The sequence below is a fragment of the Siphateles boraxobius genome, unplaced genomic scaffold (assembly GCF_051911475.1).
Source record: "Siphateles boraxobius isolate OS27281-9 unplaced genomic scaffold, OSU_SipBor_1 25, whole genome shotgun sequence".
In the NCBI taxonomy this organism is placed as follows: Eukaryota; Metazoa; Chordata; class Actinopteri; order Cypriniformes; family Leuciscidae; genus Siphateles; species Siphateles boraxobius.
Window position 1 is genome coordinate 15,876,617 of NW_027508866.1, and position 13,822 is coordinate 15,890,438.

Sequence of the window (13,822 nt, forward strand, 5' to 3'; positions counted from 1 at the left end):
AATAATACAAAGGAACAATACAACATAAATGTGAACAACTATATACATAGGGGTATTGAATCAAATCCATTTCTTTAATTACAAAATAATACAAAGGCCCTTAAAAAGGATAACATTTCAAGGCTTTACAACAGTCTATAGTCTTTTTTGCCTTGGTGTTCCTTACACCCTCCAATGTTTTAAGGTACCGACAAATCTCAAATTTAAATTGTATAAAACTAGGTGCAGTTTTTGCCCATCAACATTTATGAATGTGATATTTACCTAAAATAATAAACAAATTAAGGACAAAACCAATTTTCTTTTCTAGAGGCTTATCATAAAAAGATATTATATCCTTATCCTCCAAAATATTGTCAATTCCAGAAATCTCCTTAAAAAAATATCTTAAAGTCACACCAAAACAATTTAGTACAAATACAATTTTAAAAAAAGATGACAGATAGTCTCATCATTTAAATTACATAATAGACATTTCAAGTCAATATCTTTCTTAAATCTTTTTATGACCTGATTAACTGGATAAATACCATGAATAATTTTAAATGAAACCTCACGAATCTTATTAATGACACAGTATTTCCTGGAAACCAGAAAAACCTCCTCCCACTTAATATCCTGAAAAAGTGAATTCCAGAAACTTTTAGCTGGAGGAATTCTAAATGAACAACAAACCTTTCTGATGAAATTATTGTTGCATTTTTTATCAACAATACTTATACCCTCTAACCTCAAATAAAAATCAATAGTTATATTCAAATCAACAGCATTAGCAGAGCGCAGCAACTGAAGAAGACCAGAAGGTATTGCATCAAAATCTCTGCATAATCCTTTGCAGATATCGGCAGTATGAATTTATCCAGAATAAAGCAAGTGACCATCATGACGAAGCAACTGTGTCACTAATAAAATATTGTTTCTGAACCAATATTCCAAGAAAAGTGTTTTATTCTTATATTTAATATCTTTATTATTCCATATCAAACATCTATGGGGAGATAAATTGTGTTTGTATGCCAGCATCCAGGATAACAGAGCCTGCCTGTGAAAGTTAGATAGCTTAGTAGGGACTTTATCAATATCAAAGTTGCAACTGAGGAGAAACTTAATACCTCCAATTTGGTTAAAAATTTGATTTGGAATATAATACCACAATTTGTTATTAGATCCATTTAATTTTAAAGACAGTATTAGAAACTTCAAAGTCAATGGCATTTAAACCACCTTGATGAAATAAATTGCCTAATATACCTTTATTTAATGAATGTGGCCTATTCTTCCAAATAAAATTGTACATTTTCGTATTAACTTGCCTAATAATTGAGTTTGGAGCATCTAAAACCATTGCTGTATAAGATAATCTAGACAACCCTTCAGCCTTTCACAGCAATATTCTACCGGTCAAAGATAAATCTCTTATTAACCACATATTACATTTCTTTTGCACTTTATCAATTAATGGAGGATAATTTATGTCAATTCTTTCCTTTTGATTTTTACATATTTTGATCCCCAAATAAGAAGTTTGGTTTTTAACTGGTATTCCACACAATTCCACGTCTTTCAAAGGGAACAATTCACATTTATTAATATTTATAATTAAGCCAGAGACAGACGAAAACATATCTAAACACCTAAGTGCTGCATTTATTTCTTTGTCACTTCTCAAAAATATGGTAGTATCATCAGCAAGCTGTGAACATTTTATTTCCTTGTCAAATAAACAAATACCTTGAAATGGGTTATTTTTTACATGAAGGCACAACACTTGCATAACCAATAAAAATAAGAAAGGAGCTATAGGGTCCCCTTGTTTAACACCTCGAGATATGTTAAATCTGGGAGTTGTTCCAAAAGGCAATTTAATAGAAGTATTACAATCACTATACATTGTACGAATTGCTCTAATAAAATTGTTACCAAAGCCAAAAAAACCCATCAAGAACGCATGATCCACAGAGTCAAAGGCTTTATAATAATCAATGAATAATATATAACTTTCATCCTGAATTAAGAAATTATAATCAATTAGGTCCAAAATTAGACGAATATTATTTCCAATATATCTGCCACGCATAAAGCCAGACTGGCAGTCATCAATAATTATATCCAGACAAAGTTTCAGCCTCTCTGCAAATATGGACGATAACAATTTAGTATCATTATTAATTAAAGATATGGGCCTCTAATTTTCAATTCTAAGTGGATCTTTACCCGACTTTGGAATAAGGGTTATTAAACTCTGATTCATAGTAGGCAGCATTTTCTCAGTTTCCAATATTTCCTGAAAAACTTATAAAAGGAACTCAGAAAGATCGTCTAGAAAGGTTTTATAAAATTCGGCGGTTAAACCGTCATTACCCGGTGATTTTTTATTCTTCAATTTAGCAATGTTTTTATGAATTTAATCTGGTGTTATTTCCCTATCACAAAAATGTTTTGAATCTTCATCTATTACTGTAGAATTAATTTGAATATTTTCCAAAAAAAATCCCTGCGCCTCCAATATCTTCATCTTTTGTGTATAATTTTTTTATAAAAATTGGTTACAAACTGAGAGATCTCATTTGAGTCAGTTGAGACTTTAGCACCAATAAAAAGTCTTTTAAGAGAGGACAAATCAGTATTTCTCTTTTCGAGATTAAAAAAATATTTTGAGTTCTTTTCTCCCTCTTCCAACCATTTACGCCTTATCCTCACAAATGCTCCTTTTGGCTTATTCTCAAATATTTGATCCAATTCTAATTGTAATTTAACTAACTTAAAAGTCTTTATCTATTTGAGATAAACTATGTTTTTCATATATAAGAATAATATGTTTAATGATGGAATCCTCTTTAACCCTTCTGGCTCTGGCCAATTCTTTTCCAAACCTGATAGCAAACTTTCTTACTGAATACTTCATAAATTTCCCAATGTTTCCCAAACACTTTAGAAGCATTTGCCTTACTATAAGACTCCTTTATAATATTTTTTAACATCTTTCTGAAATTGTTCATTTCCAAGGAGAGAGTTATTTAACTTCCAATAATTAAACCCAGATCTTTTTTCAGCCAAACTATCAAAACCAAACATGACATGAATCATTTTATGGTCATTAAGAATGGAAGGTGTTATATCAATTTCCTTAACCTTCTGTGCTAGTTCTTTAGACAGTAGCCAAAAGTCAATTCTGGACTGTCTGGAGCCATCCTTATTACTCCATGTAAACTCAACGTTACTAGGATTCCTATCTCTCCATTCATCAAGACAATTAAGATGCAAACATAAGTCGCTAATATAAGAAAACGAATCCTGTCTAACCTGTCGTGGAGGCAGACAGTCCAACAAGGGGTCACTGATGGTGTTCCAATCTCCACCCAAAACCAAATTAGCATTAGAAAATGTTGACAACATCCCTGAAATCTCCTCTTCAAAACTCTGCAACAAAGTCTGATTCTCAGCTTTATTATTATAACCATAAATGTTTCCTAAAATAACAATATTATCATCTATCTCAACTATCAAAATTATCCATCTTCCAAATGAGTGTACATTACTTTTCAGTATTTTCCCTTTAAACATTCCTCTTAAAATCGCAACACCTGCAGAGTTACTGCTTCCATAGGACAGCCAAAGATCATCTCCCCATTGATTCCTCCAAAACTTGTAGTCAGATCCTAAAGCGTGCGTCTCTTGCAAAAAATAAAAATCGGCCTTGAATTTTTTAAGATATAGAAAAATAGTTTTTCTTTTCAACATGTCACGAATACCCCTCACATTAAACGAATATAAACATAATGACATTGCACACAGAAACGAGCAATGAAAGGAACATTAAACGCCGTAGAACAACATAACTAAAAAAAAAATAAAAAAATAAAGTCAACCAGTCCCTTGTGTACATTTAAAGAAATCTATCAAAAAATGTGAAACATAATAATGTAAATTATCTACTAGTCCTACGCTCTCATAGACAAAGCAAAAAAGAGCTTAACTATGAATATCTCAAACAGAGATGGTGATTAACCATCACGTACAGCGTAGCAAGCAGCTATTGTACATTACACTCGAACTTCTTTTCCATCGATAATTGCTTTAGCTCCCACATAAAAAGCTCTTTTCCCCTCTTTGCGCGCAGCATCGATTTGCGGCCACAGTTTGTTATGAGCCTCCTTATCCTTTGTCGTCAGGTCTTCCCCAAACCGCAACTTCCTCGAGCTCAAATATTCCGATCCTCTGGCGTTCTTCCAAATGAGATCTCTTGTTGATCTAGCTACGAACCTAGTGATAACTGGACGAATCTTCTCCACACTCTTTCTGCCAACCCTGTGGCTGACATCAATGTGCTGTTGACAGGCTTCCTCATTTTCCGGGATGACAGAGCGGCAGACTTCAACCACCCGGATTTTAACATCCTCGCCTTCTTGTTCAGCCAGTCAATACAGCCTCAAGTTCCATCGTCTTTGGTACCTTTCCGTATCATTGAGCTTGTCCTCCAGTTCAGTTATCCGTTTCTGGTGATCTTCACCCATCGTTTTCATATTGGAGATGACTGCCTTTACATCCTTCAATTCTTGAAAAAGAAGTTCTGTAGCCTCCTTCAAAGAATTAACACACTCTCGATTTTGCTGTATTTCTTGATTGAGAACAGCTGTATTCTGAGTCATCTTCTCCACTAATATCTTGACGAAATTATCTTGTACCTCCCCGAGTGTGGGTACAGGCCGACTTCTCTTAGAATCTGGGGTGCAAGGCTCAGATTCGGGCAGGGGTATAAGACAATCGTCACCTTTCCGTACATATGAGTGCATAGTCGTCTGATCAGGAGAATCCTTTGAGCACCCAGACACGGTTTTATCTTTGCTCTTTGCAGGCCTTTTCTCCGCCATTGCGTAAAGGAATGTATCAAATACAAAAAAATTAAAGTAAAACTCGAAGCGTAAGACCGTTTCCTCGCTATGTCTCACAAATTAAGACTGCACACCATTAAACTATGAACGTTATCGTTGTTCATATGGCGTAAAAAGAAAGTTAGTTTTTAAGCACAGAAAATGCGTGTGTCTCGCTCGCCATCTTGGCCACGCCTCCATTTGTGTACATTTCTAAGCTTTTTGGAGCAGAGATAGTGACGATTCAGGGGATACCCGGGAAATGCTCAGAAGTGAGATAGGAGTTGAGAAAAGCCATGTTCATTTCCAGCGATTTTAATATTAATTTAAATACCTTTACTCAATTATCTGGACAACGAAACTTTGAATGTCTTTGATTATTTTTGAATGTCTGTTCTTTGAAATTAGCACACAAAAACATTATATTATTTCATTGTTTTTCCACATAATCGGACCATATCTTAAAATGGAACGTTGCGACTTCCGACTCATTTTGCCAGATCGGGTCACATATGATCTCATAATTTGGCAGCAGATATATTAGGCTGCTGTCACTTTAAGACAGTGACAGCAGCCTGTTACTGCATTTTCTTTCACAACTGTTTATGTCCACTTAAAGGTGACTTATAATACATCTTGTGAAAAGGGGGAAAATATATATATGGTGTGCCCAGAATGTGTCTGAAATTTCAGCTCAGAATTCCCCACAGATCATTTATTATAGCTTGTCAAAGTTGCCCCTTTTTGGGTGTGACCAAGATCGCGCTGTTTTTGTGTGTGTCCCTTTAAATGCAAATGAGCTGCTGAATGGTTAGTGGATACAGTACTTCCTACTTCAGAAGGGGAGCGAAATCAGATCGGCTTAATTTTTGACATGCTAGCAGAGAAAGACTTACCAAAACAAAGTTACTGGGTTGTCACTTTTCACCCTTTCAGGGTTGGTAGATGCACAGGGGACCAAATTTAGCACTTAAACACGGAAAAAGTCAGATTTTCATGTTACGTCCCCTTTAAAACATAACTGACTCTGTTTACGTGAAAACTCACGAAGACCAGCATTTTGACATTATTTTACTGTTTAAGCGCAATAACCAGTGAAAATGAACTCAATTTAGTACTGAGAGGCGGCCTTATGTCTGAATCAAAATCTGCTGGAATACGTAAAATTATGCGCAATACGCGCAATCCCATGCCGAAATGTAAGCCCTGTAACACCAACAATATTCATCCGGAGCAAATTAAAGAAGAGAGTGAGGGGAGGCGGGTTTGTGTGATTTCTAAATAACTCGCCGTTGGAGAGATTAGAGAGAGAGAAAGCACAGCTGGTATCGTGTATCTATTCTGCGGAAATGAGTATTTGAAGCGTTTGGAATATTTCGGTATCTATATGAATCGAAAAATCAATATTTTTGACAACACTACATTGCACTTAGTTTATTATTTAAGATGCCTTTTTAAAAGACTACAATTGAAAATTGTATTTATTATATATACAATTCAAACCGCCAACGGTGCTAGTAGGAGTGACTGCGTTACACTCCACTGCTGAAATCCACCCACATTTGGTGGGTGTTAAAGGGATAGTTCACCCAAAAATGAAAATTCTGTCAGTATTTACTAACCCTCATGTTGTTCCAACCCCGTAAGACCTTCGTTCATCTTCGGGAACACGAATTAAGATATTTTTGATGAAATCTGAGAGCTGGATCACTCCTCCACACTAGTACAGGCTTCTCAAGGGATTGAATCTTGCCAGCCCCGAAAAGTTATTAAAGACAATGTTAAAATAGTCCAAGTGACTACAGTGGGTCAATCTTAAGTTTATCAAACGACGAGAATACTTTTTGTGTCCAAAAACAGACAAAAATAACGACTTTATTTCAACTCATTTCCTTATCTGTGGGCCTCGAGTCACTTCACTAGTATAATGGCGTAAGCTTCTTTTGTTGTACGTCACACGCATCACACAAATGGCCTGCGTCGGCCAATAGTAAGCCTACGTGTGACGTAGCTCTACGCAATCACACTAACGTAACTGACTAGAGGCCCAAAGAGTAGGAAATGAATAGTTGAAATAAAGTCGTTATTTTTGTTTGTTTTTTGCGCACAAAAAGTATTCTCGTCGTTTGATAAACTTAAGATTGAGCCACTGTAGTCACTTGGACTATTTTAACGATGTCTTTAATGACTTTTCGGGGCTGGCAAGTTTCAATCCCTGAAGAAGCCTATGGAGGAGTATGGAGGAGTGATCCAGCTCTCAGATTTCATCAAAAATATCTTAATTCGTGTTCCGAAGATGAACAAAGGTCTTATGGGGTTGGAGCAACATGAGGGCGAGTAAATACTGACAGAATTTTCATTTTTGGGTGAACTATCCCTTTAATGTCAAGCCCCACTGATGACGTTTATACTGGCGCAAGGGCAGGACACCCTGTCACTCACATGAGATCGACCAATAGCAAACCACGACCATTCAACCAATCAATCAATTCCCAATGAACAAAAGTCCCGTCCTACATTTTTCTTGTCGAGAAGCCTTTGCAGTCAGATATATGAAAAGCAAAGAAGAGGCTGCATTTGAAATCACATACTTCCCAACTATATAGTGGGCAAAAAACAGTATGTGACAAAAGAAGTATGTCCGAATTCACAGTACTCATAAAAGTGTAGGCAAAAAGTACCCAGATGACCTAGGCTAGTATTTCCGGTGAGATTCTGAAGTGTGCATACGATGGACACTTTACTATCCCATGAGGCCACGTGAGAGGATTTATGAATGACAATGAAACGACGCAATTGACTGGTAGGTCACATGATAATGACAACATGGCGAATGTAGTATGTCCAGAGTGTGTGTGTGTATGTGTGTTCGCGCCTTGGTTTAATGTTGTGGAGTGGTTTAAATGCCTTCGGGAAGAGGTGTGTCTTCAGCTGATTTTTGAATACTGAGGCTTTTTGAATACTATTGCTTTGAAACCAGCCAACCACATGTATCTCAGAACAACATCAGTTCAGAAAAGTTCAGTGTTCAGACAGTATCAGCGTAGTGTGAGATCTGTAAATGTGGGTAAAAATGTGTCAGGTATATGTGAGAGAAACCTTGATTTGAACTTAAAGGGTTTACTTCTTTTTTTGCCTGAAGCTTTTACCCTAAATTATAAGCAGTTTAAGGTCCTGTAACAACTTTTAAAGGTACATAATTTACCTTATTTAGTTCACTAATAGGAAGATGCTATATTCAGTTAAGCTAATGAAATATCACCTTTGCTCCATCTGTTTATTGGAGCTGCAGACGTTGTTTTGATATTCTGACTTTATGTCATAAAGAGATATGAATTAGCCAGTCAAAGTTGTGCCTTAATATGTACAGCTTGTGAACGCACTCAAGACTGAAAGCATTTTCTGTGTGTAAATCGTAGACTTTGCATGAAGAAAATTGACTTATTATAACTAAATGCGTTTGCATATCTGTCCAGATCTATTTTTTAAGCAGATTTTTGTGGCCTTTTTAGTGTAGAGATCAGACAGGAAAGTACTGGGTGGGAGAGAGAGGAACAGGACCTCGAGCCAGGAATCAAACTTGTGTTACCTGAGGCGCAGTTGTGCTAAAAGTTGGAGCGCTGCCCACAAGGTTAACTACTCCGACGTCAGTCCAGATCTTAAAGGAACAGTTCAACTATAAATCAAAATCAATCATAATTTAGTCACCCACGTGTATTTTGAAACATACTTCAGTGGAACACAAACATGTAAGGCAGGATGTCCACGCTGCTGTTTTCCATATACGATGAATCTTAATAATGACCCACGGATAATGAAGGTAAGATGTTAAGTGAATTATGACTTAAACATTAGTCTGTTCCCCATTCAGAGTTATTGTATGACTGATTTAAAAGACTTGAAATTCAGTTCATATGGACTACTTTTATGATACTCGTATTGTGCTTTTATGAACTTGACAACCCCAGTCCCCATCTACTTCCATTGTGTGGAAAAGAGCAGCGTGAACATTCTTCGAAATATCTTCTTTTATGTTCCACAGAAGAAAGAAAGTCATACAAGTTTGGAATGACACGAGTGAGTAAATTCTAACAGTTTTAAATTTTGAAAAGTTACTCCCTTAAAAAACAACCCTATCACCACAAGCACTGCTGTTCTTACTCTTATCTGCACTCTGCCTTTTTTTAGAACATCATATCACGTCATTTTTTACCTCGATATGGTCTAAAAAAAGAACAGCTAATCATATTCGACCCACATATGAAGTTGAACCTTAATTAGACTGCCTCAGGAGATCGCAGCAACATTTACAAGAATGAGTTGTTAACTGAACTTTGTCCAAGTCCACATGTTGTTACTTGTGCAGAAAAACATGATCACTTTAGATCATCAATTCAGGTCCATTCAGAACACAATAAGATAAACCTGTCGGGATGGATGCCTGGCGCGTATCCCTCCCTACCAGCGTTCCGCGGAATCTCCCATATCTGACTGACAGCTAATGTGTGTGTGTTTAGAGGTCATGTGCTACTGTAGCTACTGTAGGAGTGTGTGTGTGTGCTGAGGTAGGAGGGGCGAGCAGTGTAGAAACAAGCAGTGTTTCAGCATTTCTGACACACTTTGCACCGTCACTGCTGTAGCACTGGGCTGTATGACTAACTGTCGGACAGGAGCCAAGATGAGCCAACTCCACCTGCTAGGGCCACCTTAAAAATATATTTATATATATATACGCTGTAAACAGACCAAAATCATGGGGGGATCCCAAAGCAAGAAGGGCAATGGGTCAAACTCCCTAAAGGAGAAGAGCATTAGCATGTAAGTTTCACTTGTATTTCATATTTTAAATTCATATGATAGATTCATGCTATGTTGATACGTACTTTAAGAAGGCGTGACGTATCATGCATAATCATGTAAATGTGCTGTAAAACCCTGTTAATATTTCACCTGTTTAGACATTATGTCAGTATTACTGTGTCATATGCACTTCCCGATGTGACAGCAAGGTGTGGTCATCATGCTGGTGAAGTTTCTCATGGAGTAAAATGAATTCTGGGAACTGAAGGGGTTAAAAGGTGTCTTTTTATATTGAGGGCTTGCATAAAACAGAGTTTCAGGCTTCAGTCACAAACCTTTTTAGAAATTAACGCAATGCTTTGTTTGATTTTTCAGAGCATTTTTTTACAGTCTTTACAGTTTTTACAGTCTAGCCTATATTTAAACATATTTTATTTAGCAAGTTGCTACTGTGAGTGCGATTACATATGGCATGTCAGCTGTATTGGAAGTGTTTTTGTAAAGTGTCTGAAGTGGTAGGCTGGCATTTGTTTATATCCTAAAGACCATCCATTAAACTTATGTTATGACCGATTGCATCACCATCTATAGTGGGTTGTAAAGGTGTAAAAATGGCATGTCAGCTTGTCATCAGTTCATCTTGAGGGTTAGATTAGTTTAACTCATATTGAATGAGTTGGTCAGCTCAGTTTGGCATGTGGTGTAATTTGTGTAGCATATTTGCATATTCAAATGTATGGATGATTCATAACCTCTTCAGGTTCAGGTTGTATGTATTGTAATGCACTAAACTTACAGCATAATATGTGGTGTTTTGTGGGAAATTCTCCTTATTTGACCCTAGTTCATTGAGTTTGTGTTTAATAAATTGCATTTGGATTAGAAAATCTGACACGACGCATCTGATTAGGTTCAATTTACAGGAACTGTGGCAGATCGTGTCGGTAAGGATTGGGTGACTGAAAGTTTTCATGAACACTTTTACAATAAGGTTTCTTTTGTTAACATTAAAGGGATAGTTCACCCAAAAAAAACTGTCATCATTTACTCACCCTCATGTTGTTCCAAACCTGTATGAGTTTCTCTCTTCTGCTGAACACAAAAGAAGATATTTTAACGAATGTCGGTAATCAAACCGTTGACGGCACCCATTGACTTCCATAGTATTTTCCCTCCAGACATTTATTAATCTTATTTAGAAATCAAAAGTTGTATTTGTTAACATTAATTCACTGTGAACAATGAAACATTTCATTTTAACATTAACAAGCATGATGCTTTAAAAAAGTATTTTGTTAATTTTAGATTGTTAGCTAATGCATTAACTAATGTTTAGAAATTAGACCTTATTGTGAAGCGTTACTAGATATTTTTGTCATGTTTTCATGCTTTGCACTGCTTGTTGTACAAACACACACCCTAAAAATAGCTTTTCCATTTTGGAGCGCTTCTTAGAAGGACACTTGAATCAATGTTACCATTTTCCCAGACTGCAGGTCAAAAATGCCATAGTTATTGTTTATAAGTAGTCATTTTGAAGTTAGTACTGTTAGAGCTTTTGTTAGATAAAGAGAGACTGTCTGTTCAAAGAAACATTCCTGTCGTTTTATATGGATTGGTAATAAGGAGGTCCTCTGATGAATGTTTTGGAGGGGGTCGAGTTGCTGGTTTTAGGTCAGAGGGTCAGCACTGAAATTATATTCTGCATTCATGCATGTGATTAAGGCTGCACATCTATGGACAATGGTACATTTGTGTTGAGTTTCTGTATTGTGATGTATTACTTCATGTGTGCTGGAGCGTGATGATACATACGTGGGAGTAGTAGCCTACTGACATGCCTCAAAAAGACTTTTATTGAATTAAAATATACAAAATAAGAACATATTGTAAAACATTATTATAATTTAAAATAGATTTTTTAAAAATGTAATTTATCCCTGAGATGCAAAGCTGATTTTTCAGCATCATTACAAAACAGTCTTCAGTGTCACATGATCCTTAAAGGGATGGTATAAACCCCTTTTCACAAGATGTAAAATAAGTCTTTGATGTCCCCAGAGTGTGTATGTGAAGTTTTAGCTCAAAATAACCCACAGATATTTTTATATAGCATGTTAAAATTGTCATTTTTTGAGGGTGAGCAAAAACGCGTGTGTTTCCCTTTAAATGCAAATGAGCTGCTGCTCCCGGCACAGAGGGCGGAGCTTCAACAGCTTGTTCTTCGCAGCTTCGATTACCTCACACAAACATGCACTGAAAAATTCAAAAACTTTTAGCCTTTTATGTTCAAATCAAACCGGAGACAGACAAAGATGGAGAGACTAAAGAAAGAAGTGACAACTTGTAGACATCATTTCTTAATGGTAAGTGGATGAATTTATGTAGCTTATGTCTAGTTGTCTTCAAATCATTGATTAGCATGTTCTGTCTCGATAATTTATTAATGCGTTCCCGTTCTCTCCCATTCACTTTCAATGGCCGTCCATTTTTGACCGGGAACACCACAAGTTTAACTTTGTGCCATTTTGTACAAAATAAAAGTTTTTCAAAACAAACTTCCTTGTGAAACATTAAAGTAGACTAACAATAGCGTGATCAACACTGCACATTGTTTTCATATTTTATTTAATAATACTGTTAATATAAAAATGAGATGCCTGCTCTCAGATAAATGAGGCCTACGATTAATAAGATGAAAATATAAATATAAAACCTGTCTTAATTGAAAGAGAACAAGTTGACAAAAAGATTGAATCCAATAGCCTACGCTTATTTCAAGCAGCCATTATTTTGAAATCGAAAGCGAGGCTCCGGTTGGAAGAAAACCGGAGCCGCCTTTGATCATAGGAGAGTCGCGAATGCGATGGCGTATGGTTGTTTAATGTAGAAATTAGTTATTCTAAAAATTTACATACATTTCTTTCATACTTTAGACTATACAGTGAAATTCATTTATATATATATATATATATATATATATATATATATATATATATATATATATATATATATATAGCCTATATTTTTTTTTCTCTTTCTTTTTTTTCTCTTTTTTTTTCAGAAAGTAAAAAAAGAAGCAGGAACGAATCCTATTTTGGATATTAACATCCATTAGTGTAAATCCCGGCAGCAGCTTCAGGTTGGTAGTCCAAGGCATTGTTGTTTATCTGTACTTCCGGGGTTCTTCCCACCGGAGCCTCGCTTTCGATTTCAATATAACGGCTGCGTGAAATAAGCTTATATTAGGTGATAGTAGGCTATAGCATAACGAGTGATTTATACGCTATTTTTGTAGGCCGGTCGTTTTTGACCTGGAACACCACAAGTGTAATAGGGATCAATATAATGCATCCTTACTAAATAAAATGTATTTAAAAACAAAGCTTACCAACTATAATTAAAGCTTTAATTATAGAATATAAGCTATACTATTGAAAACATAATATAAAGCAGAAGTTATTTTAGGTCTGTTATGATATTTTAAATATTTAAGAATTAACTCCCACATTTGACCAGCAGATGTAGCCAATGTGCTTTTTTTTTACAGCTTCTCAAAATATTTTCTGAAATGATTTGTTCAAAACTTCAAATGATTTAAATGTGGGCTATTGTATGCTCTTTTCCATTATCGGCAAAGTAGAATATTTAAGCTCATAATAGTTACAGGTAACAACTTTTCTGTTATTTGTTTCAGCTTTTACAATATTTTTTATTAGTTTAAATCTTTTTAAATTATATATATGAAAACATTTTTACATTCAGGCAAGTACATTTTTGGTTAGATTCTTTTACTTTTAATGAAGTTAAAAATGCCAATACCTTAATTTCTTTGTATTTTTTACCATCCTGGCTAGTTAAAACACTTATGGACCTACATAAAAAGAAGCAAATTATCTAAAAATCCAAAATAATTACTTTACAGTTTGTGCGACGGTATTGATGGATCATGGTCACAACACACAAAATTTAAGCACAATTATTATTATTATTTAAATATATAACCATTAAAAATTAAGCATCTTTTGATTATTTTCAACGTTATGGAAGTGTATGGAATTTTAAATACTAATGTCTGTTAAAGTTGTGAAACATGTTCCATTTCTTAAGAATCATTTAACTCATTAAGAATATAGGCTATACAGGGATGA

General features: G+C 35.4%; 1 protein-coding gene across 1 annotated transcript in view; it reads left to right on the top strand.

Moving 5' to 3' along the window:
- The first annotated feature begins 9,391 nt into the window (after window positions 1-9,391).
- tacc1 (transforming, acidic coiled-coil containing protein 1) overlaps window positions 9,392-13,822 on the top strand; it is a 29,312-nt gene continuing 24,881 nt past the window's right edge. Inside the window, exon 1 of the mRNA XM_077242939.1 lies at window positions 9,392-9,689. Within this exon, the coding sequence (XP_077099054.1) occupies window positions 9,625-9,689 (65 nt within the window). The 5' untranslated portion in view covers window positions 9,392-9,624. The remainder of the gene's footprint in view (window positions 9,690-13,822) is intronic.